A 27984-nucleotide genomic window follows, 5' to 3' on the forward strand; every position below is an offset into this window, starting at 1 on the left:
AAAAGTCCAGCTTACAGGCGCGAGCTTAACTTGATCCACATACCACAAATAGTATTTCGCGGTATAAAAGTGTGGAAGGTACAAAAATCGGTACCACATTAATTGTGAAAGACCGTGTGTCGCCATAAACAGCATCGATCAATTCCACATTGCCCACTGTGCTGGTTGTGTTTCAAACGCGAATGATTAATTGCTTCAATTAATCCGTCTACCGCTGAAATGCCATTCTCTTTTTGAGTGGCAATGTTTTGGAAAGCCCACCAGTTCGAGTTTCACCGGGAAGCCGCAATGTTTGCGGAGAGGAGTTTAAAATGAAATGACACAACCTTCAGGAATCATTCTACGCGATCGATAGTGGAAATTCGGTTAAAAATAAACTCCCCATTCAACAACCACTTTTCGTCCACCCGTTGCGATGACACGGTCTGACGGGGATCCCGAGACCGAAAATGTTCGAACATTTGTGCGTCTCTAGAAACCGTTCTCAAAATGACCACATGGGCGGACGGATCCGGACACACCATTCGTGTTCGTTCGTCTGTGAAAAGGCGTGAGGTTTGCGTTATTCCCTTTCGCCTCTATACAAGTGATTGCGAACTGCGAGATCGGACGATGGCGGTGTAATATTTTCTGGCCGATTAATTGCTCGCGTTCGGCGATTGTATTGAACCCACCAGCATCCGTTACGCGCAAGTGTTGCGCACAATTGAAATTACTCAATTGCAGCCACTTATCTACCAGCCTCAGCAGTCCCCGAATCCGCCGAAGTCGATCGGTGTCAAATGATTTCAATTCGCCTTCGGTAAATGGTCGTTTTTTTGTACGACAGCGACCATAAAGTTCCGCACATCTAACCGCAGTCGAGCAAAAAACCACAGTCCGTTCGTGCGCGTCAAAGACCACTTGTGGGGAGGAATCGTTGCGGTTGAAACGTGTATTAGCTACGCAAGTTGCACACCGCACCACATTTTCACTTGACCAGAATCAGCCCGATCAGTTTCTATAACAGCTTCACGGTACACCGGTCTTAAATTACGCCTCAAGTGACGTAAACTTTTCAAAGGTAAAACTATCAATAAACGGAAAAACTTCCACGACAACGTCTCACAAAACAAAATCCAGCGAACACTGCAAAAAGTGCACCTACCATCCGAGCTCACCGGACGATACGACTAACCCACTCGGCAGCAGCTGGGCTGCTGGTTTCACCCACGGCGGGATATAACGCGAAGACTAGCGATCCGCGATCGTTGGATGCTGTAGAAAGACTGGGGCATGCGCTTGCCGCGAACATTTGGTCGCGATCACGATTACGATCGGCTGGTTTTTCAGCTCGTTGCTGTTCCTGTTCTCGCCATGCGGTCATGCGAGTTCGGACTTGTTGTGTTCTTTTTCTCACCCACTTGCAGCGCCATTTATTCTGTGCTCCAGGTCGATCGTTCCGCATTGCCCCCTCCCACCTTCAGATGCACCCGCGAATCGCTGATTGTGAGCTGGCCGCTTCATACTTAATTACCTATGCTTGATAAGTAAGTGGCGTATGAAGTAAAAACTTTTGCGTAAACCTAGGAAATCAATGTTCAAATAGGTTTTTAGCGCCACTAAAGGTGCCATTGGAACGTAAAAGGTTTTAAATGTGTGGCATTGTTGGTAAACTTAATAAATAAAAATATGCATTGAATATTGGCAAACACTATTGATTCGATGAGATGCAACAATATATAAAAAACTAAAGGTTTATGCGGATTCTAATTACAATTAATCCAAAAAATATTATTACCGTCCTTTGGCAATTTCTGATTGGTCAAATAAAAGAAAATGCTAGGTCACAGTATCGCGGAAAATGACGCCAGTATAAATGCGTATACTTTTCGTCTCACTTTCGTTAACGGGAAATAAATAGTATTTTAATGTGTAAATAATTGCTGTTATGAAGAATTCTCATACAATTCGTGAAACCGTGTGTTTGAATCGACTTTCTCCGATGGGAGACAACCACTGGGCACGCTCCTCGGTGGGAGGGAACCACTGGGTACGCTCTTTCACTCGAGCAAACACCCGCTGGGCACGCTCCGCTCTTCGTTTCATGTTCGGATTTGTTCGGGATTGTTCGGGATTTTCGTAGGTTGACTCGGGTGTCAGGTTCGTCATCAAAGTTAGGTTCGCAGTGTCTTAGTTGGGTTCAAAAATCGGTTAGATTCATAAAAACAACATTCATAAAAATATTTTGAATGTGTTTGTAAGGCCTCTAGGAAAAATTGGAAATAGACGCGAAATCGTGTGTGCCGAGAATAATTTGTGAATCGCGACCTGACAAAAGTTTGCCCGATAACTCGCTATTGTGTATTGCGTTACAAACGAATAAAGTTGTCTAGTGGTGAACGAGTTTCGGAGGGCGATTTAGTGTGCCGCCATAGCAACCAAGTAAATCGAACGAACCGTCGCCCCACGGTGACCAAAACGAGCAGTGAAAATGATGGATAAATATAAGCCCGTTTTAGACCGTTTTTAGCCTGGTGGAGTCGTCCAGTGTGGCCAAAGATAGATGTGTCCGGCATATATATGGTGATGTTGTAAGTTCCATTGCACACACAGCAGCGACGAGAAAAACTGTCCATCCTTCGCTGTGAAACCCGTGCGTTCCGGTTAATGTATGCTCCATTGTGCGACCAGAGTGTACGTAAGAGCGCGTCTCCCTGCTGATCATAGTCGGCTTGCCTTGAACGGCTCGCCTTGGAGTGGAGAGAGTTTGTGGAGCCGCGAAATCGTTACATGTAGAAAAGTGTCCACTTGTGCATCGATATAACGACGTTTCGAAAAGAACAAGAAGCGCCTCCCGCCCAGCATTGGCCACACAGATGCGCTTTTAGCGGCGAACTAGTTTGCGTGTACATGTGGTTGTGTGCCCTTGTTTGTATACTTGGTACGTGATTTAATAGCCAGTCACAGGATCTGGCGCGTTCTGCTCCGTAAAAAGAATTCCTTGAAGGTCAACACAAGGATTCCAGCCCAAAGCGTATCTTGAGAAAGTTTATGAAATCTCTCGAACATAATCGATAAGCTGTGTTGCTTGTAAACAAGGTTGCTACGAATGGTTGCGTTGAGGAAACAAAGAAAGTGGTGAACCGAAGATTGTAAGAAGCAATAAGGGGTCTTTCTGTGTGTACGAACGGTGCACAGCCCGCAAAGTGCGTGAAGAAGAAGAGCAAGCCAAGCAACTCTCAAAGTGTGTGTGCTCCCTGCAGGTGTATTTGTGTGAGTTAGCGTTGTGACGCAAACCCGAAATACAGCGATTTATTGCCGTCCCGTGTCGTGTGTGCGGCGCGAGGTTTACGACTTCTATCAGCCGAGTTTTGTGTTGTTTTCGTTGACCAAAGAGCGACGGCCAGAACTTTCCCGGACACCGTTTGTTGTCCCCGTGTGCGTTTATTGACCCGGTCACAAACCTGAAACATATCCCCACCTTCCCAATCGGCCAATCCAGTGAGCGGAAACAGGAACGCAGCATTAACCGCAGAGCTAACCGGTGGTAACCCGGCAAGGAAGAAACTGCGTATTTCTCTCTGTACTTAAATGTGCCCGCAAGCAGTAGCCTTTACCGACAGCAAACGCATCAGCAGTAGCGGCAGCATAAGCAGCACCAGCAGCGGCAACAACCACATTTGCCGCCGCCAGCAGGTTGCGAGCACGAAAATACTGAAGAAGAGACTCTGCATACACCCAACCACCATGTTCAGAATCGCCTTGAAGATCAATAACGGACTGCTAATAGAGAGATCACCCAAGATGGTCAAGTACTCGGGCCCCGCGAGCCGAAGCTGCTTTACGGTGAACCCGTTGCTGCACTAAGGTGCTGGAGTGCGTGGCCATAAACTATTTCTTGTTTCGTTCCACCACTCGCCGTTGAGCATACAGAGTTCGAGGCACACTCTGCTAGTACATAAGTAACTTTACGAAGGCATCGTTTACCATTGGTTGGGTTAAAAGAAACAGCAAGCTACGACAACAAGCGACAACATAACATCATCAAAGAAGGCGCGCGTGTGCGTTTTTATCGATCGAAAAGATATTGTTCCCAATTGAGAGGCCACGGCCAAGGTTTTCACGAACAAATCCACAAACAAATCATACAAATATGAAGCTCCTGGAGAGTACCCGCTTTGAGGCGGTCAACAATGCGCTGCACATCCAGACCGGTGACAGCACGATCTACGGCCGGATCGAGTCGTACTCCTGTAAGATGGCCGGCAACGACAAGGCGCTGTACAAGCGGTTCACATCGGAGCAGGCCCCGACCGATTTGCAGGCCCTGTCGCCTCCGCAAACCCTACAGGATCTGTCCCCGCAGATCCTCCGCAGCAGCCTGTCCGGCGACGAGGGCGTCACACTGTGCGACACCATTTCGCGCAAGACGCTGTTCTATCTGATCGCGACTCTGAATGCCGCTTTCGAGCCGGACTACGACTTTAGCGATGCGAAGGTAAGGGATGCAAGCCCACCCGTTTGCTACGTAAAATGTTACCGTACGTAAAATAATCGATAACGTCGTCAGTGGCACGTTCTGGCATCTTACATCCATCATTGGCGGTCCGTTTGTCGAATGATATTGTTTGACCTTGGGCGTGCGTTCGATTCGCTTGTAAACCCTTGAACCCTTGTACAACGAGCGCCGTGTGCGCCAAAAATATATGTTCCCCCTTGAACGCTGCCAGTGAGCAAGGGAGACAGAAAGGGATAGAGAGAGAGAGAGAGCACCGTTAGGCCTTTTTTCACATTTCAGCTTTGTTCCTAAATTAGAAACATCGAAATGCGCTTGCGAAGCATCTAGAGTCCTATGCTGCTAGCGGTTTATTGGTAAACAGTTTCCGATGGCCGTGTGGTGGTGCACAGCACACCGAGATGAGACCGTATTAAAATAACTGTTTATCGTGCGTTCCGCTCGCTGACTCTGCACCGGTTTACTTTGTTGTTGTTTTTGCAGGCCCGGGGGGGGGCAAAATAAATACCGATTTCAGAAAAACGGTTCACACGCAAAGCAAAGGAGACTACTTTGATGGATTCTAATGGTGACAACAAAACCACAGCCATCTGAAGCGTTCTATTTTAACAAAAATGCGTCTATCTGCGCCATCGCGCAATCCCTCCATCTAAAACAACGTCTACCGCTACCGATAATTATTTAAAACCTCAGCTCTTCGTTCGTTAACTATTTTTTGTGCCATCGATCAGAGTGCAGCATGATCAGAAGATGGGTGAACCTCATTATGAGAAGAGGGTTTAGAATCGTAATCGTTCCTAAACTATCTTAACTTTCAGTGTATCCTATAGGGATGGACTGGATTGTATTTATTAAAATTACTTTATAGCTAACTTAATCTATAACTTAATAAGGTCTTATTTGTCGTATAGGCCAACAACCTCGCCCGTAAAAACACAATGTTACAGAAAGCAATCGAGATTAAGATCACAGACCAAGATCGTGCAACGGTTAAAGCTGGATACAAGAAGAAGAATGAACGATGCAAAGAGCCGATGCTAATATTCTGTTCCCATGGCTATTTATTTTTCCCCGTCTCTTCACTTTCAGAGTCACGAGTTCAGCAAGGAACCGTCCCTCCAGTGGGTACTGAACTCGATCGAGGGCAACCTGGCGCCGGTGGCTGGCGAGCAGTACAGCAAGATCCGTCACGCCCTGTGGACAACGATCGAGGACGAAATTTCACTGAACGACTGTGACATCTACAGCTACAATCCGGACCTGAACTCGGACCCATTCGGCGAACCTGGCTGCCTGTGGTCGTTCAATTATTTTTTCTATAACAAAAAGCTGAAGCGCATCGTTTTCTTCACGTGCCGTGCCATCAAGTAAGTGCGCCTCGAAGTGGCTTTTTACTGTGGCTGGGTAACATCTTCCTTTCATTTTGTTGTGTTCCCATTTTTGATTTCGAAAACAAAACAACAACTGCCTTGCGAATAGCAGCCCCTTTCCTTTGTGGCCCCCCCGAGGAGCTCGAATTAATGAGCGTCACAGAAACAAACTCGGGTTAAAATTGTGATACCGCGAAATCGAGTATACCACAAAGGAGTGCTATAGAGTGCTATTTGAAAGTTTAAACGGAGAAACTCGAACCAACGGTGCACGATAGATACGAACGCCGCCTTTTTTTTGGCTCCCCCTAATTCGTTTGGCGCCAATTTCATTCCCGTCCTCCCAGTAACAATAAAACGCAGTCCGCTCGCAGCTTTATTTCATTAAAAAAGTGACTTTCTAAGCCGCTGTTTTCTCTCCAAAGTTTGGCCCGTACTCGGTTTTGGCGCAAAAATTAATTACAGCTCATTCGCACTAGTCGCGCGAGTGGAGCTAGAAAAATAAATTATCGGTACCCTGACGTAGACATAATTAGTAACGGTTGTCCAAACTGCACTATTATTATCTCTGGATTTTATCAGCCCAAGCTTCGATGATCTCGATCCAACGCGATAATGTTGATCCTGTGATTTGATGGTGGCCATTTTTAGAACCCGTGCACTCGGCAAACAGATAACGAAATATGGTAAAATCATGCTGTTTATCAGACTTTGTGGTCAGTGACCGCTTCCAGTTCACCAGCACCAAAGATAACAAACATATCTTGCGTGATACCGAATCCGTTGCCCAGCTTGTGGCATAGTTTTCTTGTGAAACGCTGCCAATTACCAATTCTTTCACTTGCCTGCCGTGCTGTCCTTCACCCGGAGTTGCTTCACGCGCTCTCCTACCTTGCGCTTCTTGAGACATGCTATTCAACTTCGCCGAGGCCATGCACACGATGCATGCGAAACAATCGCTGCATAGATCGTCCTCCCCAAGCCTGCCACAATTTGAGTTGGTAGTTACGCCTCTCGTTTAATTTCGATGGAAGTCATGCAGCTGAATATCAAAAGATAAACGGTCCCGGTGCGATTAATTAATGTATCGTTTCTGTTCGCAGCTCGGTGTACGCGGACTCTGGATTTACGAGCGATTTTGCTATGGAGGATGAAGAGTGCTACTAAAGGATGACAACAGTTCCGCGAAGCAACGCAATCTTCTTTAGGAACGGCCACGGAATGACACCGGAATCCCGAATCCAGCAGCAGGACGACAGCATGATTATGAGATTGACACTGGAAATCCGAATGGCCGTTCCTTTGTTGGATGCGGACTCACTTTCGGACGTTCGAAAATCGACAGACGCACATTGAACCGTTTATCACTATTTTTTTTATTACTGCACAATCGTACAGAACAACCATCGCGATCAATCGCGATTTCATAATCAGACTAATTACGATGGTATGTTTTTTGCTCTTTATGTGTTCTTTTAGTAAGGCTAAGGGATTTGTTTTCGCCCCGAACAAAAGACCACAGTAAAAAGCGCGATCGGTTCGGGTCGGCTTTTCGGTCTTAGGATGACACAGACACAGAGACACATCCGTTTGGTTTTGGTGTACTAATTTTTTTCTTCATTTCATATTACACATTCATGAATACGTTTAACTATTTATCTTAATCCATTAACCACACGAATTGGATCCGTATCCGTCAAGAAAGAGCGGATTGACGAACAATATTTCTTCGATCGAAGAATCAGACGAAATGCAGTTGTGAAGCTTGTGCGATTTTAGTGTGCGCTAGCAAAGCATTGTGTCGGGCCCGCACCACATCATGAGGCCAACACGACGCTACGCGCGCAAAGTACCGTAAAACCCAGGAAACCAACCAAGAACAAGACACCGCACCGTTACGCGAGGGCAGGTGAGAGCTGCGGCGTGAGAACTGGCGTAACGGTGAGTGCGCGATGCTGGCAATGCGTAGCCAACTGGAGAGCTTGGAAGAGTCTCGTAGTCTTATTAAGTAGAGTAGAGAAACAATGATAGATGTCGATAAAACGCACGCGAATGATGGTTTAGTAGGAGTTGAGAGAAGGTTAGAGCTGATAGCGAGAATGGCACGCCTGCCAAAAAGGCCAGAGACAAAAGGCCAAACACACAGAGATATAGTGGCAGAGGGGACAACCAGGCAAATAAAGCCGGTTAACAAGAGCACTAAAGCTTCGGCTTCAACTTAATCCGCTTAGTACGTTAGGGAACAGGCTCTTCCAAGACTACGAACGGGCGGTGGCTTTCGATCAAAAGCGATGGCTGCCAAACGTCCCCGTGGTACCAGTTGGTGAAATTGCCCCTGTTTCTGTTTGTCAGCGATGCGTGCCATTTTTGGCCCTTCAACACTCGTGGGCACGGCGGCGAGCACATTATGAGGAGCGACGCCTAATATCAACTGTTAACTGGTTGTGCGCCTCGCTGACAAGCAGCGGACAGTGACCTGGTACACTGAGAGAGATAGGGCGGTTCCTGGAACATTCCCGGGGCGGTTATCCACGCAGCAAGCCAAACGCCATTCTGGTTTGACCGGTAGGCCACTGTACGCGCCGCGCACCATGATGTACTAGAGTGCAGCGCAACGTGGCAACCGGTCGCGACTTTAACCGCCCACCACCCTGCGGTCCTGTGTCCGGTGGTGGGACCGCACGTGAGAACTATTTCACTGACTGTACCCCCGTTTTGTGATATTAGGCATGTAAGTTTTATCTTTGAAGCGGCACCCCATTCTCAAATCCGCGAAACGATTCATCCGCAAACTTGATCCCGTGGCCAGTTGACCGTGTTATGCTTTTGCTACATTCATTTAAGAAGCACACACCTAATGTAAACCCCCCTTTTTGGGTGCATCAAACCCGATGCGCCCCCTTTCGTAGTCGCGCAAATTTGCTTCACATGAAGGAACTGACAACGTTGAAGTCTTTCCGGAACGATCGGAAGTGTTTTGGTGGTGTCCCGTGCGAGTTTAACCCATTTCTTGCTGGTCGAAATGAAGTTGGAAACATAATGAGGTGTGACAGCAACAAGGGGCCCACGGCGGTTCTTCTCCCAAAACGCCGCCGTCGGTCGCTTGCCCAATCTTATCTTTAACAACAACGTGATGAGCAAAAGTCGTCGTGATCTTCATTAAATGCTAAAGTACAAATTACACGAAATGTGATAAGTAGCTTTAGAAAACAACATACACACACGCATACGCGCCGTCGTAGGGTGATATACCGACAGCAACACACCTCCTTAGGACTTGGCATACGCTCTAGGGGACGGATAACGATCGTACGATCGCCTTGCTATGCTCGCGTGTCAAGAGAGATTCTCATGATCTCACGATGGAAACAAGAATCACAACAACCCAGCAGAGTAGTATGGCTGTGGGTTACCATGGAGAACGCTGTACCCTATTTCGAGACACAAACGGGTACGAAATCACGATTGGGACACACCTTTGTGTTTGTAAACAAAGTTGGAAAGGCGAACAAAGTCAACCAGAAAATGGGACACCCCGATGGAGCGGCTACTAGATTCGCTAGGTCTCCGGCCGGAGGTGTCGACGATTAAAGAACGCTTCTCGCCCTGTCAATGACACCACCGCGCGCGCATACTTTGATCCGATCGCACGAGAGTCACACTTCTGAATTGATTTGGCATGTCAATTCTCTTTCATTCTCTTCTCTTCACCTGCTGCTGTTGTTTGGCAGGTCCGCAATGGAAACAAGCATTGGCAACGCAACATTTAACAAATGGGCAAACGCGGTGAATCGTTTAAAACAAATTAAATAGCATACAAGCAAACGTAGTAGCGGCGGTTAAAAGCGTAATACTTGAATGTATTTATCACGCGCATGAAACGTGATCAAATTATTAAACATACAGCAATTAATCTTTGAACAGTTCGTTTAGCAGCACGCGCGCGAGGGACGCGCACTCTGAATGTCCCCCCGTCGAGTAAGAAACGGTCCAGATCGAACCGACCCTCAAAAATGAGGGGCTTGCAAGTTTGGCAAACAAACATGTGTTGCATTACTTTATCACTATTTTAAATTCTAGAAAATGTGAAATGAACTCTAAACTTTTAAGGGGCTCTAAGGGGAAGTAACAGTAAAAGGAATGAAAATGTAAAAAAAAAACAATAAAAACTAAGATCACCAATCATGGCATGGCGGCAATGAAACCATTAGAAAGAAATTACTCTTATTTGCTCTGCACTCCCATTAATTGTGTTCTTTCGCACCCCATGCATCTCGCGGGAACTCGGGAACCAGCGCACGCGCTCTATTATGCTTTGCTTTTCTTTATTGAGTTTCGTTGTTTACAACAACAATTTAGTTTTGCGATAGCATCTTATCGTGCGTGTGTCGGTTTGGCCGTCGATTTTGTGTTGTGGCCACTGACTCACTACTACTTTATTTGCTCAAATTGGCTACTACCGTCTCATAAATAGCTTCCGCGGCACCGTGGGCACTGTGCAAGCTCTACTCTCTTTCGGTTCCTCTCAGGTCCGCACTGCAACAATAATCTGTCTGTCGTGTCCGGAACGACACACAACCACGATAAGGTTACGTCGTCAAGTGACCGCGTCTGCGTCCTGGTTCGCTGTCGTTTCCGGTAGTATGTCTGTTTTGTTAGATGCTCAGGTATCGAAGAGGGTATATAGTATAGTAAGAAAGTCGAGGGTTGATGAAGTTAGTTTTCTTCTTCTAATGTATACAAATTACAAATTGGTTGCCACTCAGCGGGCACCGGATTGCAGGGGATATTGCAAATTTGTTCACTTGTACTTCGCGTTTTGACCTCCGCTGGTCATTACTAACAAGCACGTGTGGTGCGCGAGTTACGTCGCATCACACGTTACGTCTCTTGTCCGGTCGTAAGCGGCTTTAGAAACTTGCCTCCAAAAACGCTTTTCCTTTCCATTCTCAAACCTGTGTTTTACCTCTGTGCTCCAGATTTAGAAAGGTGGAACTAGAAAAGCAATATACTAACAGTAAACCGTACGCCTTGTTAAATAGTGTTAATCCTACGCAAATTTTGCTCGCTGATCTGATTGCCAACACGGCCAATGATGCTGCGCGATCAATGAGCAGCAAGCGCCTTCGGAAAAAAAACTAGCAAACCCCTCGCCCTCAGTCCGAGATGGAACGAAACGGGAGTCGTCTTTTGTATTTTTTCGACTTTTCTAAAAAGTATACCCTATAAATGTCCACAAACAGCTAAAGCACTTGAGAGAGGAAGCAATCAGCAAACACTCAACACATGGCGCGCGCGCGCACGCGCTTGCGGGACTACGCCATGTAGTTCTACGCAGAAAACCGGTAAGTTCTCTTGCTTCGTACGGACCTAAAATCAGCAAGTTAGCGAGAGAAGCAACTAATGCGCTAATCAACAACCGCGGACATTTAGCACGCAAACAGTCAATACACATTACACGTTTTGAACCACTCCCTTTAAAATGTCGCTATCGATGTATCTTTCCCTCCTACGGCCCTAGTATGTGGAACAATTTTGGTTTTAAATTCGAACCTCCTGTTGGCAACTTTTACGTGTATGTTTACTTTGTACTAGGACGAGCAGCACAAAAAGAGCAGCGGGAACCGATCCGCCGAAACTGAGTGCAAGGAGTTTCCAAACGGAACCGTGTTTACTCCAAGCGCTTACTCTAAGAGGACACTCTCAATCGGTCGAAAGGTCGAAAGGAAAGGAAGATACTACTGTGACCAAAAAGTAAAGGGGAAACAATGGGGTTGCTTTGATTACCTTTGATCATGAATTCCTTCCAAACCGGACAAACTGTCAACAATGAAAGAACTATTTGATTCAACTTCCTGGCGGTGGTGAAAGAAAAATTTTTCGAGTTATAAACGATTTCCCGAACGTTTTGGCCACAGTAATATAGCGAACCCAAAAAAGCATCCTCTTGTTACTCAGCCTTCGCCGCTTGATGACCATTATTTGGCTCCCATGACTCATGACCCACGACGGCATGCTGCGTCACCACTACCGCCGCTGTCTACTGTGGTTGTTGTTCTTTAAATCGCTAGTATTGCTATAGTATTAGGTTTAGAGTTTCACAAACTATCAATCAACTCTTCACTGGTTTTGCTATTAGGTTTCGTTAGCGCGTTGCTCAGCAGCATTGGGTTTGTTCGGGGGTAGCGCCCTCTTTATTTGCGTTGGCCCTACTTGCCTCGGCCACATTTTTATTATTCTTTCGGCCATTTCGCTAGTTACGCGGCAAGGTATGAAACTCGGTTCTCTTGTATACTTTTAAAGTATATACCAAAACTAATGCCATTTCTTTTCCCTCCCGACTCGAGTGGTTCATTTTTTTAATTGTATAATGTATAAATATATATACTATTTTATATATATATATATCTATATATGTGTGTATATGTATAAGTATATTCTCTTTAGTTCTTTTTTCTGTTTCTCGCTATAATGGTGAGTTCAATTTTCGCTTCCACAGTTTCGTTTTTATTACTTACACAATACATTGCCCACTCTCAAAAGCAACAGTAAAGAGACACTTTCGGTGGCTTCCGCCCCAGGGAGTGCCACCCCTTGTTATGCGCTGAACCATACTTTAGTAGCAATAAGTAGTAGTAGATTGGGCTACGGGGGAATACATCCGAAAGAAGATATTACTTCGTACGTAATACGATGCCGCGAAAAAATGTGTGTCTTTTGTTTCCAAACTCATCAACAAGAGCCGTTTGTCCGTCCAACGGGGGACCCTACGTGACTGACGCTACTACTCGATACGATTCGACTTACTTCGCGCGCTCTCGCCTATTCGTTGCTGACCGACATCATTGGACCGAGGTCTGGAACCGTAGGTGGTGTGTACGCACCGATGGTTAACTTTGGCCGCAACTACGAAACCTTATTATCGGTACATCATCACATCGGTGCTCTGGTACATGCACATGTACGCGTCACACAGCAGCCGCTTGGCGTGTTCAGGTAGCATTTTGTCGTTGATCGCTTCCTCGTTCAGTGCGCGCGATCCTTCCTCCGTCAACCAGCGGGGCAGATCCGGCACGGGAATCATTTTTGGGATGTTGTAGCCATTTTGCTCGCCTTAACGAAAAGCAATTGCCTTCTCGGTAAAGTGTCCCGTTTTTTGGGGTGCATCATCAAACCCTCACTTACCGTTTCGGTCAGCCATCGAGTCGAAGAAGCACCAAGGCGCATCCTGCCCGGAGGCAGCCTTCACGAACGCCACGTAATGGGACGTTTCGATGCACACGACGGCAAACAGCTCCATGTAGAGCCGGGGCACCTCGCAGTGCGGTGCCATCGGAATGAAGTCTTGCGGCACCGACAGCGGGACCGGTTTGTGGTTGAGTCGCTTGCTGTGGTTGTGCACACTGTCGATGCAGCTCTTACAGATTGCCGTTCCCTCGAGGCCTTCGCACTGCATCTTGCCGAAGCACTCGCGGCACTCGTACTCGGCCAGCTTGCCGCAAACCCAACACTGTCGTGGAGCTGAAGAGATCCGCAAAAAAGCACAACGTTAGCAAAACGAGACCAGAAAGCCTGTGCATGGCCGTGTCGACTCACAGTCCTCGATGATATCCGTAACGTCGAGCACCTGGGAAGGCAAGATGCGGGGATACATTTTAAAGTTCTTCCCGAACCGTGGCATTTGAATGATCAAGCACGACGGCACCTCCTTCAGCTTAATGTTGGACGCTAGGAAGCTCTGCTCGAACAGCTGCTGGACCGAGGGTAGATTCAACCGTTCGTCTTTTTCCACAAACAACTGATAGTAGAACGTATCCAGGCCGGAACTTAGCTACACCAATGAACAAGGGGGATACAAAATTGTCCATCCATTGATGCCATTCCTCCGGAGAGTTGGGCGGCATACCTTCAAAAATGGATCGGCACGCAAAATTTGCGCCAGTAAACTGTTGAGAAACTCTTCCGGGTCCTTTTCCTCGCTCATCAGCCCCGTGACGGAGCTTAGCCGGTCGAGCAGTTGGCGTAGCTTCAGCACACGATCCGCCCGCACGAAATGGTTCTTTCGCAGCGGGTTCACTATCTCCTCGAGCAACACACGCTGCACCTCCTCGTACTGTGGGTTATCCTGAAGAGAGGAGAAGACGCGTTATTTAGTAGGGGCCTGCCGTTGAGTCGTTCGTCGGAGTTACCTCCGGTTCCTTGGGCCGAAAGAGCAGCGAATCGAACACACTGGTGAAGGTGAACATCGCGAAAAGTGTGGCGTCCAGGTAGCAGGAGTTGTGGTGCCCCTGAATGCCCTTAAACTTGCCACATATTTCGTCCAGTTCCTCCAGTTTTAGAATTTCTGCAAAGCGAAAAAAAGACGGCCGCTTAGTGTGAGCTGGAAAGGTTTCCAAAGTATTCGCTTTCGGTCCGTGCACTCACTCAAAGGCGGCACTCGGCCCTTCACCACCGGACAGTCAACCTTCCCGAACATGGTGGTGTCGGTGGCCGATTTTACGCCACCCGCGGTTGCCTGCGTTGCTCGCGAGGTGCACGGTGACATCGGTGGAATGTCCTGGAAGCGTCGATCGTGGCTGCACTGGGTCGTGTGCACAAAAATTGCCCGATTGGCCGGACATTTAAACAATCTGCAATGGGAATGAGAACGAAATAGGTGACGGTAACCATTGGGATGACTTTGCTCAAAACACATACCTAATACCGTTGTGGGTTCCATTGGTCGTTTCAAGCGTTGGATCGATCGGTTCGTCTTCCAGCTCCACACCGACCATTATCTTGCGCTGGCCACTACCACTGCTGGTCGGCGGCAGAGGGCCGATCCAACGGATCACACCATAATACAGTGGCTCTGGTGTCGTCGTCATGCTGTCCTCGAGCGTCACCTCCACCATCGAGCCGACCCCGAGCGAATGGTCATTCGGTAGTTCCGCCAACGGTGAAACAGCCAATGCCGAGCCACCACCATCCGATTCGGGTGATATAGAACCGACGCGTGCTAGTGGACCACCACTACCACTCCCGAGCGTCATCGTGTTGTCACTGTTGTTATCGCGCCCCACCGTTGAGGCGGTGACCACCGTAAGGCCACCGTTCGATGTGGCGTAACCACCGGTCGGACCTCCGCCATCGTTGATTTCTAAACGATGAGTCAAACCATTAGCCAAATACCGTAAAGCATCGATAAGCAGCGTCCGCAGCGTGAGCACAATGAACAGGAAAACATTCTGACGTTTGGGTGCAAAGTAAAGTTTCCTGGGTCCCATAACTGTTTCATTGACAATTCACAATTTAGTCTCACACAATCAATGGCTTCTTTGATTCGCAGTAGCTGCGATTTACTTCAGGTAACGCATGTTTGTTGGACGGCATGTGGGTTAACTTTGACACACCATGCAAACATTAATCAGCCGTCCAAGTAGACATTGTTAATTTAAAGCAAACGATGCTGCACAACGAAATTTGAACAAAATCGCAATTGTTACGTGGTTTTGCACATCTTTGCTGGAGAATTAGTTCAAGCATGTACTCAATAGATATGCGCGTTCAGTAACAACAAACCTTCATCATCCACATCGGTCGATGGAGTGCGCTGCTCCGGCTCGTTTTCCTCTTCCCAGTCAAAGTGTTCCAACACCGTTAGCGGAATGCCATCGAAAGAATCTTTATCGCACCGTTCCGGCAACATGATATCTCGCGTTTATGGTCCGCCTTTGTAATATCATTAACTATCTCGCCAACAATGCGAATCTCGGAAGGGTTATCTAATTTTGGCGCAACACTGTCTTCGCGGGCAACTCAACAAAGACGAGTCGGATCGTGATCCTCAATCCTCGTGATCGTATGATCTAGGACTTGGTTCGGGGCGGGACGAGTTTTTTCTTTGCCTTTACACTACACTTCCGGCGTGAGCCCAGTAACCGGCGGATGAGCATCGGAGCATGTTTAGTCACAAATAGACACAAAAACGGAGAGAACGAGCTTCACAGGGTAAAAGTGGGACAAGAAACACAATTTTAACCTCCAGCTGCCCGCATGGCTGACGACAAATGCACTGCACTGTGCGGCACTGGCCCGAAAGTCTAATGCAGGATATGACAGGAATGCAGCAATTCGTCAGCTGCTTGTGTCCTCGTGTCCTTTGTCAACGATGGTACACGCTGCAGCAGACAGGAAACTGAGGTAATACGCAGACACTAACTGAGCTGCATGTGCGATCTGAGTGCTCTGAGAAAATTTAACCCCCTCATCCGATCCCCTTCCGATCTGCGACCGCGCAGCTATGCACTGAACAGAGACAGCAGACAGCAGCCCTCTGTCGAGCAGTGTGGTGGCGAGTACCGAAATTAACACACGCCGCACGAGAGTTCTATTTTTAAAAGGAACGTGTAAATGATCGTCTAGAGCGAACCGATCGTTTACGGGACCGTCCGTGTACGGTAGACGCAACGGTTGTTCGAAGATTTGAAGAGCCACTGAGAAGCTTTCTTAGCCACGGAAAGGCTTTCGCCCAGTTTTTGGTGTACCCTGTGCCACTTTGGTTTCAAACGTATCGAATCTGTTCGATCAGTGCACGCCAATCATTCTTCACACTACTGAAACTACTTCCTTCACACTTACTCGTCATTGTGGCGGCGTCCACCGTGAGGGGTTTGGGGTCCGCGGTTGCGGCCCGCACTTTCCGCGTAGTTGGCAGCAACAGTTCGCCCGACGCTTTGGAGTGTCCAATGTGCATGAACGGATTGAGAGACTTGTTCCGATCGGCGTACCGACCACCATTGTGACTACCGTGGCTGTGGTAGCTGTGGCCACTGTTGGCCGTACTATTGCTGCTAGTGCTGCCACTTGTGTAGCCTCCCGTCGTCGTTCCGCCCATTCCGGTGACGAGCAAATTCCCGTTCCCGTATGCCGATGCCGATGGTGGTGTTTGCGTTTTCTTATCCGTACTGTTCAGAATGGCCGCCACTTCGCCCGCTTCCGCCGGCCAGCTGCTGCTGCTCAGCAGATCCATCAACTCGACCTCGCGCGTATCCGTAGGACTGATAACGGGCGGAGGATCGACCACGATCACGTCACTGGCACTCTTGATCGCTTCGTCGATCTCGTTCGAATCGATCACCACCACGTCGCGATCGGGGAGGCTTAGAATGGTGCTTTGCTTACTCACCGGATGATACTGGCTGGCGCTGTTCACTGACGAGTTTGAGCCACTTGATCGGACTTTGCTGACCCGAGCCTTCGAGTGTTTGAGGGTGCTACTAGCGGAACTGTTTTGGGAACTTCGCCCCGAACTGCGGTACGACGCTTCATCGACCGGGTGGTGAGCGTGCGCATGCCCATGTTGGTGGCCGTGCTCGACGAAACGATGATACTCGTCCCCGTACCCATCCATCGGATGACTGTTGGCGTACCGGCTGGAGCTTCCCGTGCTGCTGCTGCTGTCCTGCTTCGATAAGTTCGGGCTCGATATCGAGGCTGCCATCTTCTTGTGCATCGCCTTCGAGCTCGGGTCCATCTGCAGACAGCCGAAGCTCTCGTACAGGGCTCCGATATCGGTCGACTTGCGGCTCGAGACTCCACCTACTCCTGCCGCGCCGGACCCAGTGCTCGTCAGATCGGGCGTGTAGGAACGGGCGTAAGGCTGCTGATGGTCGCTGTTTAGCACTTTCGCGGCCCCGCGCCCAAAACTTTTGCTGGAATCGTCCGACGCGTGGTTCTTGTTAGCACCCCGGCGCGACAACCGATTATTGAGATCCTTTGCGCCGCACACCAAGCTGTCCAGAAGGTTGCGCTTGTGGTGGTGCTGCTTGCCGGCTTGCTGGTCGAGTTCGGGAAACTTGAGCCAGTTCGCAGCGACGATTAGGGCCAACCGCGGCTCACAGTTCATGTACTCGGACACGAAATCAATGTCGTCCTTCTGGGGCGACTCGCCATTATCTAAATTCTGCAACGTTATGCCGCAAAATCAAAGAGAGAGAGAGAAAGGTTACGATTATTTCTTTCCTGCAGACACGAGGTAGGGTTTCGAATCAAACTGGGTGATCCGAAACCCACTTGCCCGATCGATTCGAATGCAGATAGGATAACAATTTAGATAAATTTTGGTTCACGCGTGCGTTGCAAGTAACACCGAACACGACTCCGATCATGCCAATTCCGTAAGCCGATTCCGTTCCAAATCAAAAGTGGAGCTGAATGAAAGTTCAAACATTCCAAACATTCTATTACCGCTCCGACTAATAGCAAACTACCGCGAAATGAAGTAAGAAATGCAACTAAAATATAAATAAAACCGCAGCAAAAGCAAACGGACACAACCTTAATAAGTTAAAGAGGCGCAACCAACAAACGAGAGAATTAATTTGGACCAGAGATCACTTTTAGGCTCCCCCTCCGTTCACTCTGTGTTACCTGCCAGAGGCCGATGGTGGTTGGATGTGGCCCGATTGTGGTGATATTTTTGGTAGTAAATTTTGCTTTCGTCCACAAAAACTTTCAGTTTTGTGCGCGCTGCGTAAAGCGGCCGTTTGGGCACATAAGACTTGTATGGTGCGGTGTCGACTGTGTCATTGTAGGTGCAGAGTAAAAAACAAACGAAATGGAAACTATGCCAGCCCCGGACTGATGCCGGGACTTTGAACAGTGTGATAGACCGGGTGTGGTGGTGAATGTGTGTGATGCGAGAAGAAAACTAAAAACCAACAAAAAAGGTGATGGCAGCAGATGAATGCAATAAAGTCTCTCTTTACCAGTAGCTCGAGTCCGAAGTAGTAACCTGGGCCAATCTTTGGCACCGGGCCGATGTAGCGTGTGATGCAATCGTACGTTACATGCCGATTCTTCGCCAACCAGGACACGAGCACAATGTCACCGACGTTAAGCTGCGTGACCGAGGCAAACAGTTTCGGTCGCTTCGCGAACTCGCAGCGCTCCTGCGGATCCAGTATCGCTATAATGTACGGCCAAATATCCGGCGGAACACGCTGCAGATGGGCAGCTTGACACTGAAAAATGCGGTTCTCGTACGTGGCCGGTCTCGGTCCTCCCGGCTGCTGTTGCTTCTGACTGCCACCATCACCGGTTGTGGGTGCGCTCGTTGGTGAATTGGTGGCCGCTACCGACGTTGAAGACGAGGAGCATGTACCGTGGAAATCTTTGATCCTGATCAGTGCGATCTTGCTCGATGTTTGCTCAACGATCTGCAACGTCATTCCGGGTTCAATTTCGATCCGATCGTCCGCCGCAAAGTCCGTCGGAGGGGACCCGGTGGCAGTTGCATCGCCACTGCCGGAGAGCAGGCTGCTACTGCTACTGCCGCTTCCACCACCGATACCGGAGCTTCCACTAGAAGCGGTGCCACCCAGCGCGACCGGTACATTGACGGCTTTCGCCCGAAAGCGCTCGATACTGATGGCGTACGTATTGACGACGGTCGACATCTTCTCTCTCTCTTTCTGGCGGTGCTCACAAAACTCCTCAAGCCAATCTATCACAGATACTTGGTTCGTTGGGGTACATGCATTCCCGGGATTCCGCGTAAGCCTTATTTAATTGCACCGCGAAACAGTGTACCGGATAGAGCCTCTCGTCACATCGTTGATCACCATTAACATAGCCAACAGTTAAGTCGCACCATTGCAGTGCACGCAAGCGACGCCTTTCGCAGAACAGAACAGAAGAAAAACGATCAAACAATTCCTAAAAACAACGAAAAAACTATGGATTACAAACAGGATGCTTGAAAACGATAACGTAAATTCGGACACATTCAGAAATGGACAACATAAGCTCAAAGAAAAGAAACCAACATCATTTAATTCGACGCACAGAATGAGTATGACCGACCGAGGCCCCAAGGAACCTGTTGACGCAGAGCATTTTAACCCGCTAGAAATCGTACATGTCTGCCGTAATTAATTAATTGGATCATGACCCGGCACCGGCACCGGGTGTGGTAGTGTTAAGGTTAAATGAGGGAGCATGCTGCTCCGACCTTTTAATCGCCCAGAACTGGGTCGAATCATCAGTCGGTGGGATTACCGGAAAATACGATTAAATGTTAAATAACACATTCGTTGCGGTACATTGTGCATGACGCGAGTGGTAGCAAGGCACTATTGTGACAACAAATTAGAGTTCCAAACACAGGAGTCACACACAGATGTTACGTGTTGGAGTGTTTTCCGTTCCATTCAATTCCTCCGGCGGGTTCCGGCAATGTATTTACGCGTCGCCTCTAGACCGCACATTTCACGGTCACCAGTTACCTTGTTATCATACCAGTTTGCGGATTGTTTAGACCGTTGGGAACGTTTTCACAGGGGACATGACTCACGCACGATCCGATATGGTGCGCTGGAACGGCACAACAAATTACCCCGATACACAGACGCGCAGGCAGAGATAGAGCGCTCGTGCAGGTGGATTGTGTACGACCGACGGAGAAACCAGCACATGAACCGCGAACAAGGTCATGACACATATACAGAGGGGTGCGCTAGATGTACAGTTTTTTTTCTGCTGCGGAAACGTGTGTCCGCAACACGGCGAGAGAACAAAACGAAAGCGGAAGAGCCAATATGATAACAAGTACTCGTGTTTGATACGACAAAACAATAACAATCAATTTTTGCTATTTAGAAAATGGGTAATATAGTAACACCAGCATTCTCAAGTCATGATACACAAAAGCAAAAGGAACAAGGACAGAGTTGATTAAAACAAATACTGGCCGAGAAGTAGGCTCTGTGTGACCATGCATAAGAAACTCGACCAGTGAAAACTAACTACAAACTAAGCAACATTACTACGCCGAGCCACGAGGCCTGTTTTATCGCAATTCTAGTGCCCACTGCACTAGTAGCCGGAAGCAAGAACTCACGATAAGAACATTCCACGCTTCGACCGCCCCGGAAGCCCCTTCCGCAAGTGGAATAATATCGATCAGCGCGCGACTAGCGTGAGCGCCGCGGTTTGTCGCATGTTGGCATGCAGCATGGAGGTTCGCGTAAGGGTCTAAGAGGGACACTGCAGAACCAAATTACAAAACAAACAAACTACATTCCAGGTCAATCTAAGTAAGCTAAAAGGATGGTTGTTTCTTCACTCAGTTCCGTCACCTGCGTATCGGCACACCACCGCGAGAAACGCGTCAGAAATCAAAGAAAATACGTAACCGTCAGTCGCAACAGCACAGAAAAGTCCAATAGACCAAAAATATGTTAACCGCGTCGTCGGATGTGTGTCGTTGGTGCACTGGTTTCTGATGCTGGTGTTTTTGTAGTTTGTAGTAGATCGTACTCTATCTCTCTTTCTCGCGCGCCCACTCGCTCTCCAGCCACCTCGGCCTCGTCCTTGCGCCCTTGCGCCCTTGCGCTGTTGTTGTTAATTCACTGCGCTGGAACCATGGGTTCTCTGCGTGTTTTCACACCGATCCAAGTTGCCTGGAATTCAATCCGTTCAAACGTCACAACGAAAGCAAAACACCCAAAACGTTACAATGCTTCTTGTGCACAGATATGATGGCCGTTCGTCGCACGGTCACAGAATCGCGTCGTCGTTGCACAAACCCTTTGGCTCCAAAGGGGGGCACAGGGCACAATGAACTGAAACTGTACCCACACACACACACCGAATGGGAATGGGGATGAAACTCACAGAAAGGACGAAACTAGCTCTCGTGAACTGCACACAGCTTTTGAAACGCACAATTCGACGGATCAGCACAACACACAATCGTTTTTCTGCTGCTGGCCGTGCGATGACACAAGTGTGATATCGGTAGGTACGAGGGGGGCACGAGAGCGGGGCGAATATTTACGTTCGGCTGCGTTTAAGCGCACCGATTCACTACTTGTCGCTCGCTGCGCAAATGTCAAACCGTGCACCGTTCGGTTTAACCCTTCTGGTAGGATGAGCGATGGTGAATTTCTTCAATTTCAATACTCTCGTGCTTCTGGTGGAATTCCATGTTTCAATTTTGTAAATCCGCTTGGAAAACTGTACTCATTGCATTCCATAACGATAACTTTACACGAAGGTGGTGTTAGTTTTTCTCGGGAAGAGAACAAGACCGTCAAGAAGCTGTTTCAACTTTCCCAGCTATTTGGTGCCAATGAAAGTGGAATGAAAATTACCTTGGTTCAACAGAGTCAATGGTCCAAACTTAACTTGTTCGACGTTCGACTCGATTGATGGTTCGAATAAAATGTATTTCGTTCTGCTGAAAAATATTATATTCGCGAAAAATGCTTAATTTCTTTCAGACCTTTCAGAGTGCAATTGAAAATTTGTAATTCCAAATTCCATCACATCACAGCTTACTTCGTTTCGCTCCAACGAAGCAAATCACAACGACTCGTTTGATTGCCAAATGTTCACCGCGAAAAATCGAAACTACTGAAGAAGGGCAGTTCAGTTTTGTTGTATATTTTTCAACTCGATCCTACTTTCTTAATGCTTAAAATATTCCCCAAAAATTTTATTACAATACGATTGCTGATTTAGTTGTTGTATAACCCCCTGCTTACCGTCTAAGACTTAGCTCGGATGTTCGCATATTATATTATACAGCAAAATCACTTTTGCCTCTCATGTTGCTTTGAGTTTTTGTTTCTGCTATTTGTAACAAACAATATCCTCGTCGGTGGCAGAAGAAATATCTGAGTAACAGCGGTCAATGGTCCGATTTTTGTATAACAATTTAGAATCTGAAGTTGTGTCGTTCCGTTGTTTCAACAAGCAAAACGTAACGCAACGGTCGCGCCAACAGTGCGTGAGAACCAATGATTGCATTGCTAATCTAAGTCTTATATTGTCGCTTCTTTAACTAACACCACACGGAAACTTAACACAACGCAATTGTAATCGCTTCTGTGCTACCGTTCCAACGCAAGGAGTGCCTAATTTAAGTTCCTTACAAATTAGAATTATGATCAAATACCTAAGAAAAAGGTAAATCAGATAAAGTCATCGCTTTCTCTATTCCTGTCACTTCCTGTTGTTGCCCCGTGGCATCGCAAAGGCCACAGTTTAGCTATTGTTATTAAACCCTACGAAAGGCAATCGCTCTCAGCCTACTAACAGCTATTTGATGATCGGAGGTACAGTTCGTTGTGTGTTCTTCTCTCTCCGGTGTCTTTCTCGTTGCACTACCATAGTGCACTACAGTCTTATTGTTGTGTACTCCATATTAAATATGCCTACCGATTTTGTAAGTAAACGGCAATTGCGCGAAATGCTACGCTGTTTTTGTAAGTCTTTTCTGGAGGAAGTAGTCAGATTGTCACCCGCTCATCCAGCCGGACCGTTTTTGCTGATCGGTTGATCTTCAAGCATTAGGAAGAAACTCCTGTTACTTTTCTGATGACCCACAACGATGTGTTGTCATTGCTGCGCGTCCATTCCATTCATTCGTCCTTCTTTCGCTTGCTTCTAGTTCAAGCTAAGAGGAGATCGGTACGAGTTCCTTCCCTTTCATTGCCACCAGGTGGTTGTGAAAAAAGTGGCCACAAAAAAAAAGTGTTTTTCTCTGTTCTTCTGCAATCACTTTTATCAGCGAAAAGGGAAACGATAACCGTAAAGCAGCACACACCGCTACGAGTGTCTAGTATTGGCAACCTTACCCTCTAACAAACATTCTTATCATCGCACCTTATCAACTAGATTCCCAAATTCCGCGCACAGGTACAATAGTTAGTTACAGCTCAACGCGCAACAACGTCCCCTCTCTTCCAGCCAGCAGCAAACAACGCTATCCTTATCCTTCGACGCTACCTAAAAGGAACGATCAGCGGGAACGATAGATAACACGAGACCTAGCCGACCTAATAACAATAGTATTTCTGTTTTCTCTATTGCTTGAAATCTTCTGCGTTATCGCTTGCGCTGGTTGCGTCAGTTGTAGTTGTTGATCGGTTGACAAATTGATCGATTCGGTGGCTGATAGATACCCTTGTGTATGCCTTCGCCACTGCCGCCATCACCGTCGTCAACCTCCTGCTGCTGGCCGGGACTTTGTTGCTCCACCGATCCTTGATATTGATCGGGCCGCGCTTGGTGGGGCGGCTGCTGCTGCTGTTGTTGCTGCTTCTGCCGGTACTTGGTGGAGTATTTGTAGAAGTCGGACATCTCGAACGGCTTCGTAACCTCCTTGTAGGGCATTATTTTGCCTTGCTGTACGACCGTCATATTTTTGGGCGATTCCATCTGAATGTCAGGCTTTGGCCCTCCCGCGCCCGTGTACTGCGGTCCCGTCACGGCCGGTTGATGCGTCATGACCGCGGAGGGCGTCGGTGAAACGTTGCTAGTCTCGTCACCACCACTCGGTCTACCGATCGGGAGTGCCTGAACGATCGTCGTCGGAGAGATAAGCGTGTGGGACGAGGCATGCGAGAGCGTCGGGGAGATGAGCAGGTCCGGATGCCGGGAAGAGAGTGTACCGCCGGAATGGTACCCGTAGCCCGTTCCGCCATCGAGATGATGACTCACTACTCGACTGCCGCCACCACTGGTCGCTGAGGGTGACAAATGGGTCGACGATGGTACGCCATCGTGCTGGGTGTACGAGGAGGGTGGTAGTAGGTCAAGATGTTGCGGATGAACTAGTGGGGGTGGTGGAGGTGGCGGAGGAGGGTGCTGTAGGCGTTGCTGCGAGTGGTGATAGTGGTGCTGATTCGGCGGTGGCAACGGTGGCGGCGGTGGATGCTGGTGGCGCGAATGATACGGAGGCGGATTCTGCGGTTTGTGTTGCTGATAATGCAAAGCGTTGTAATGCTCCAACGTTGTCGTCGTGAGTGATGCGGTCGATGTCGCATTCATCGCGGACATGGGAAGAGGCGGCTGCAAACTACCGACCGTAGGATTGTTTGGGTGCTGGACAGGGTGCTGCTGATCCTGTCTAGAGGAAGCACTCTGCATTTGCTTCTGTTGCTCTTCAATCATTAACCTTTGTTGCTGCTGCTGCTGCTGTTGTTGCTTCATTCGTTGACGCTGCTGCTCGAGAAGCTGTTGCTGGCGTTGCTGATAGTATCTCATCTGTTGAGGGGACAACAGCAAAGGCGAAGACGAGGTGTACGACGACACATTTGTGTTAATATGTAATGGAATGGTCGGATTGTTCGTGGCCACATGGTGGTGATGATATGACGGTGAGTTCGGTGAGATCGCACCCGGCGACTGCACCAGATGTCCGTTCACGGGTAGTGTTCCGACGGCGTGCGGCGGACCAGGAGGTAAGGGTGGGAGTGTTTTATGCTTCAGAAGCGGACTATCGAGCGACGTCTCGCGCCACACCTTCTCACGCTTCTTATGCTCACTGGAGCCGGAAGTAACGGAAATGGCATCCGGCTGGACCGAGATCATGTCATCGTCCTGTGTCAATGAACCGGATTTGCCGATGTACTCTTGGAAGTTGCCCAACGACGAGGACTTCACTGCCGGTTGCAGCTGTCCCGTCGGTTTGGATGTAAGCTTGGTGCTCGTTCGCGAAAGCTTCATACTACCTCCGGCGCCCGCGCCCTGCTTTCGGTCCAGACTGGAAAACTGTCGACTGTCCACCGAGCACCAAACCTTCTCACCGCTCTCCAGTGTCATCCAATAGCCTCCCAAACCGGCCGGAGTTCCAACGCTCCCCGACGCATGATGGTCGCTGATACCCTGGTCGTAGCCACCGCCCGTTGGTGCGGCCATCGCATTCGGACACAAATTTTGATCGCTCAACAGATGATGACCGTGACCGTGCGGACCGGTTCCGACCGTAGATCCCAACGGAAGTTGCTGTGGGTGCGGTGGAGGCGACGGAAAGTGATGCATGTTACTGTTTACGGTGCCCTGCAGACGAGCGATCACTTTAGTGTCGTACACAAACGCTTGGCCACCGTTTCCACCCGGTGACCCCACGGCAACGGTAGGTGAAAGCACATATCCGCTGGTGCCACTGCCACCACCGACGACAACTCCTGGTGGTGGACTATAGTTAACACCAAGCTGCTGCTGGATCAGTCTATTCATTCGCGACGGTCCAGGACCAACCGTCATCTGTGGTTGTTGCTGCTGTTGCTGCTGCTGCTGCTGCTGATGATGATGATGATGTTGTAGCTGTCCAATGCTACCACCGCTGGCGATACTGCCGTTCGCACTGATCGGTGACATCTTCACACTGAGTTCTGCGGCCGAACCGGCCGAAAGGGAATCGTAGCTAACAATCCCACTAAAGCTGTCCGTTCGAGCGCGATGTCGCAGCATGCTGAGTTGGGAAATCATCGCCGCAGAGGCAGCCGATGTCATGCTCTGCGAACCGGACGGTATGATTCCACTGTGAATCGAGTAAGGCGATATTTGCTGCTTTTGCTGCATTGGCGGATGATGTTGCAGCTGAGGAGAGTGATGATAGTGTCCAGGGGGAATTTGCACTTGCAACATTTGCTGCTGCTGCTGGTGATGGTGCTGAGCATGCTGATGATGCTGAGCCGCTATGCTGCCCGAGGCGTTCGAAGAACCGGTCGATTTGACGGAATTACGCCGCTCGGACAGATGCATTAGCATACTGCTGCTGTTGCTATTCGAGCGGAACCGATTGACCTGCGCCGATTTGTGCAGATCGATATCGTCCCGAGCGGAAGGTTTATGCTCGGCCGCCGCTTGCTGTGATTGCTGTTGCTGTTGCTGTTGCTGTTGCTGTTGTTGCTGCTGTTGCTGCTGACGTTTTTTCAGCGCACTTAGATTCTGATTGATGGCCAGCAGCTTCTGTTGCGCTTGCTCATAGTTTTGTTTATGGGTGCGCCGCACGGACTTTGGCTGGCCACCATCGTTCGCCAGGCGCAGCGAAGCTTCCGATATTTGCTGCTGTATCTGCTTCTCCAGCAGCAGTTTGTTGATGTCATCTTCCTTGTTGTTCAGCAAGTTTTCCGGCAACTTAAAGCTGGTGCCAATCTTACGCCGTAACGTCGGGGCAGTGCCATTGCTCATGGCACCGTTGCCACCCGCGGCCGTACCTGCCGGTCCGTCAGATGGGCCAATACCACAGCTGAAGTCACTCGGATACATCCCGATGAGCTGCGCTTCTTCGCGCTTGATCTGCTGCAGCTGGCTGTACTTTTCGTTGAGCCGTTTCTGTAACTCTTGTTTGCGCTGCTTAAGCTGCTCATATTTGGCGGCACCTGCGCTTTTCGAAGGGTTTGCCATGGTGCCCGCGGCATCTTTTCCCGATCCGGGTCCTACCGTTTGCTTCGAATTCAATCCACCCGTCAGTAGGCCGGTGCTGGTGGCATGCTTAGCATCAATCACTGTTGACATGGTTACACCGTTACTATGAGTCGTTGTCGGCGTAACCAGCGATGATTCGGCGGGAGCAGCGTGATTATGGTTGTGATGATGGTGGTGGTGGTGGTGATGATGATGATGCGCTTGTGTCCCAAAGAAGGGTTGTTTCACTTTGGCATCACCCATTGTCTTCCGAAACCGCCCCTCCACGGTAATCGACCGATCGCAGCCCCTTGAGAGAAGCTTTGTTGACCGCACAGTTTTAACCTCGCCCCGCAACTGTTGCTTATCTCGTTCGCTCTGCTCCCCAAGTTATCTCTCCACTGGCCCCCAGGGGTCACGGAGTGGTTCGGTTCGTTCGTTCGTTGTCTCGTTTCGAAATCGTGAATCATTCATTTGCGCATTCAATCCATCACTCGGAGCCGTCGACCATGCACCAGGGTCCCAGAGCCTATCATCGTTCCGGTTGCACAGAGAGACTTGTGGCACAAGATCTTATGCTGCTCATCGCTGTTGAGTCACACATTTTTCACCCATGCATTCCCAGTAGCAGGCAACGCTGTCGATAAGAGACGAGCAACGTTCGATTCTGTCGCTCCCATTTCGGCGTGCATTTCTCACATCACGAACTATTCACACGTCTATGCTGCACTCCAGCGCGTTTGGGGGGCCTGGAAAATACATTACAGGGTACGCACACATTATGATCGGTGAGTTACGTTCCATTTTACTTTGCTTTGCCGGAAGACAGAAATTAATTACCGAACAAAATCACGGTCGCAGCTTACTTTGTTGAGAAGTGATTCATTCCTGCCAAATTCTCGTGCAAAAAAGGAGAGTACGACGAGGAAAATT

General features: G+C 48.8%; 3 protein-coding genes across 3 annotated transcripts; 1 reads left to right on the forward strand and 2 right to left on the reverse strand.

The window, feature by feature from the left end:
* The first annotated feature begins 2540 nt into the window (after window positions 1–2540).
* Window positions 2541–10042, forward strand: LOC128274667 (repressor of RNA polymerase III transcription MAF1 homolog). The gene is made up of 3 exons (XM_053012934.1): window positions 2541–4480; window positions 5588–5865; window positions 6972–10042. Exons 1-3 carry the CDS (start codon window positions 4136–4138, stop codon window positions 7033–7035), a joined length of 687 nt encoding a protein of 228 aa, XP_052868894.1. The 5' UTR covers window positions 2541–4135; the 3' UTR covers window positions 7036–10042.
* A 144-nt stretch (window positions 10043–10186) lies between these two features.
* Window positions 10187–19307, reverse strand: LOC128275038 (uncharacterized). Its single transcript, XM_053013411.1, has 9 exons — window positions 18618–19307; window positions 16489–17812; window positions 14566–15007; window positions 14293–14498; window positions 14058–14212; window positions 13775–13993; window positions 13465–13699; window positions 13054–13389; window positions 10187–12981 (listed from the first exon to the last, which is right to left on the reverse strand). Exons 1-9 carry the CDS (start codon window positions 19305–19307, stop codon window positions 12788–12790), a joined length of 3801 nt encoding a protein of 1266 aa, XP_052869371.1. The 3' UTR covers window positions 10187–12787.
* Window positions 19308–22359: 3052 nt separating this feature from the next.
* On the reverse strand, window positions 22360–27315 carry LOC128273111 (hormone receptor 4-like). Its single transcript, XM_053011028.1, has one exon. The coding sequence runs from the start codon at window positions 27313–27315 to the stop codon at window positions 23764–23766; it is 3552 nt and encodes a 1183-aa protein (XP_052866988.1). The 3' UTR covers window positions 22360–23763.
* Window positions 27316–27984: the final 669 nt, after the last annotated feature.

This window comes from Anopheles cruzii, chromosome 3 (genome assembly GCF_943734635.1).
Source record: "Anopheles cruzii chromosome 3, idAnoCruzAS_RS32_06, whole genome shotgun sequence".
Lineage (NCBI taxonomy): Eukaryota > Metazoa > Arthropoda > Insecta > Diptera > Culicidae > Anopheles > Anopheles cruzii.

What these genes read in the sequence shown, in the direction of transcription:
- LOC128273111 (XM_053011028.1), bottom strand. Translation starts at nt 27,315, where the DNA reads ATGGGTGATGCCAAAGTGAAACAACCCTTCTTTGGGACACAAGCGCAT.
- LOC128274667 (XM_053012934.1), top strand. Translation starts at nt 4,136, where the DNA reads ATGAAGCTCCTGGAGAGTACCCGCTTTGAGGCGGTCAACAATGCGCTG. An exon ending in ACGACTTTAGCGATGCGAAG is followed by an intron (nt 4,481 to 5,587) that starts GTAAGGGATGCA and finishes CTTCACTTTCAG; the next exon opens with AGTCACGAGTTCAGCAAGGA. An exon ending in TTCACGTGCCGTGCCATCAA is followed by an intron (nt 5,866 to 6,971) that starts GTAAGTGCGCCT and finishes TTCTGTTCGCAG; the next exon opens with CTCGGTGTACGCGGACTCTG.
- LOC128275038 (XM_053013411.1), bottom strand. Translation starts at nt 19,307, where the DNA reads ATGTCGACCGTCGTCAATACGTACGCCATCAGTATCGAGCGCTTTCGG. An exon ending in ACTTCGGACTCGAGCTACTG is followed by an intron (nt 17,813 to 18,617) that starts GTAAAGAGAGAC and finishes ATAACGTTGCAG; the next exon opens with AATTTAGATAATGGCGAGTC. An exon ending in CTCGATGGCTGACCGAAACG is followed by an intron (nt 12,982 to 13,053) that starts GTAAGTGAGGGT and finishes CTTTTCGTTAAG; the next exon opens with GCGAGCAAAATGGCTACAAC.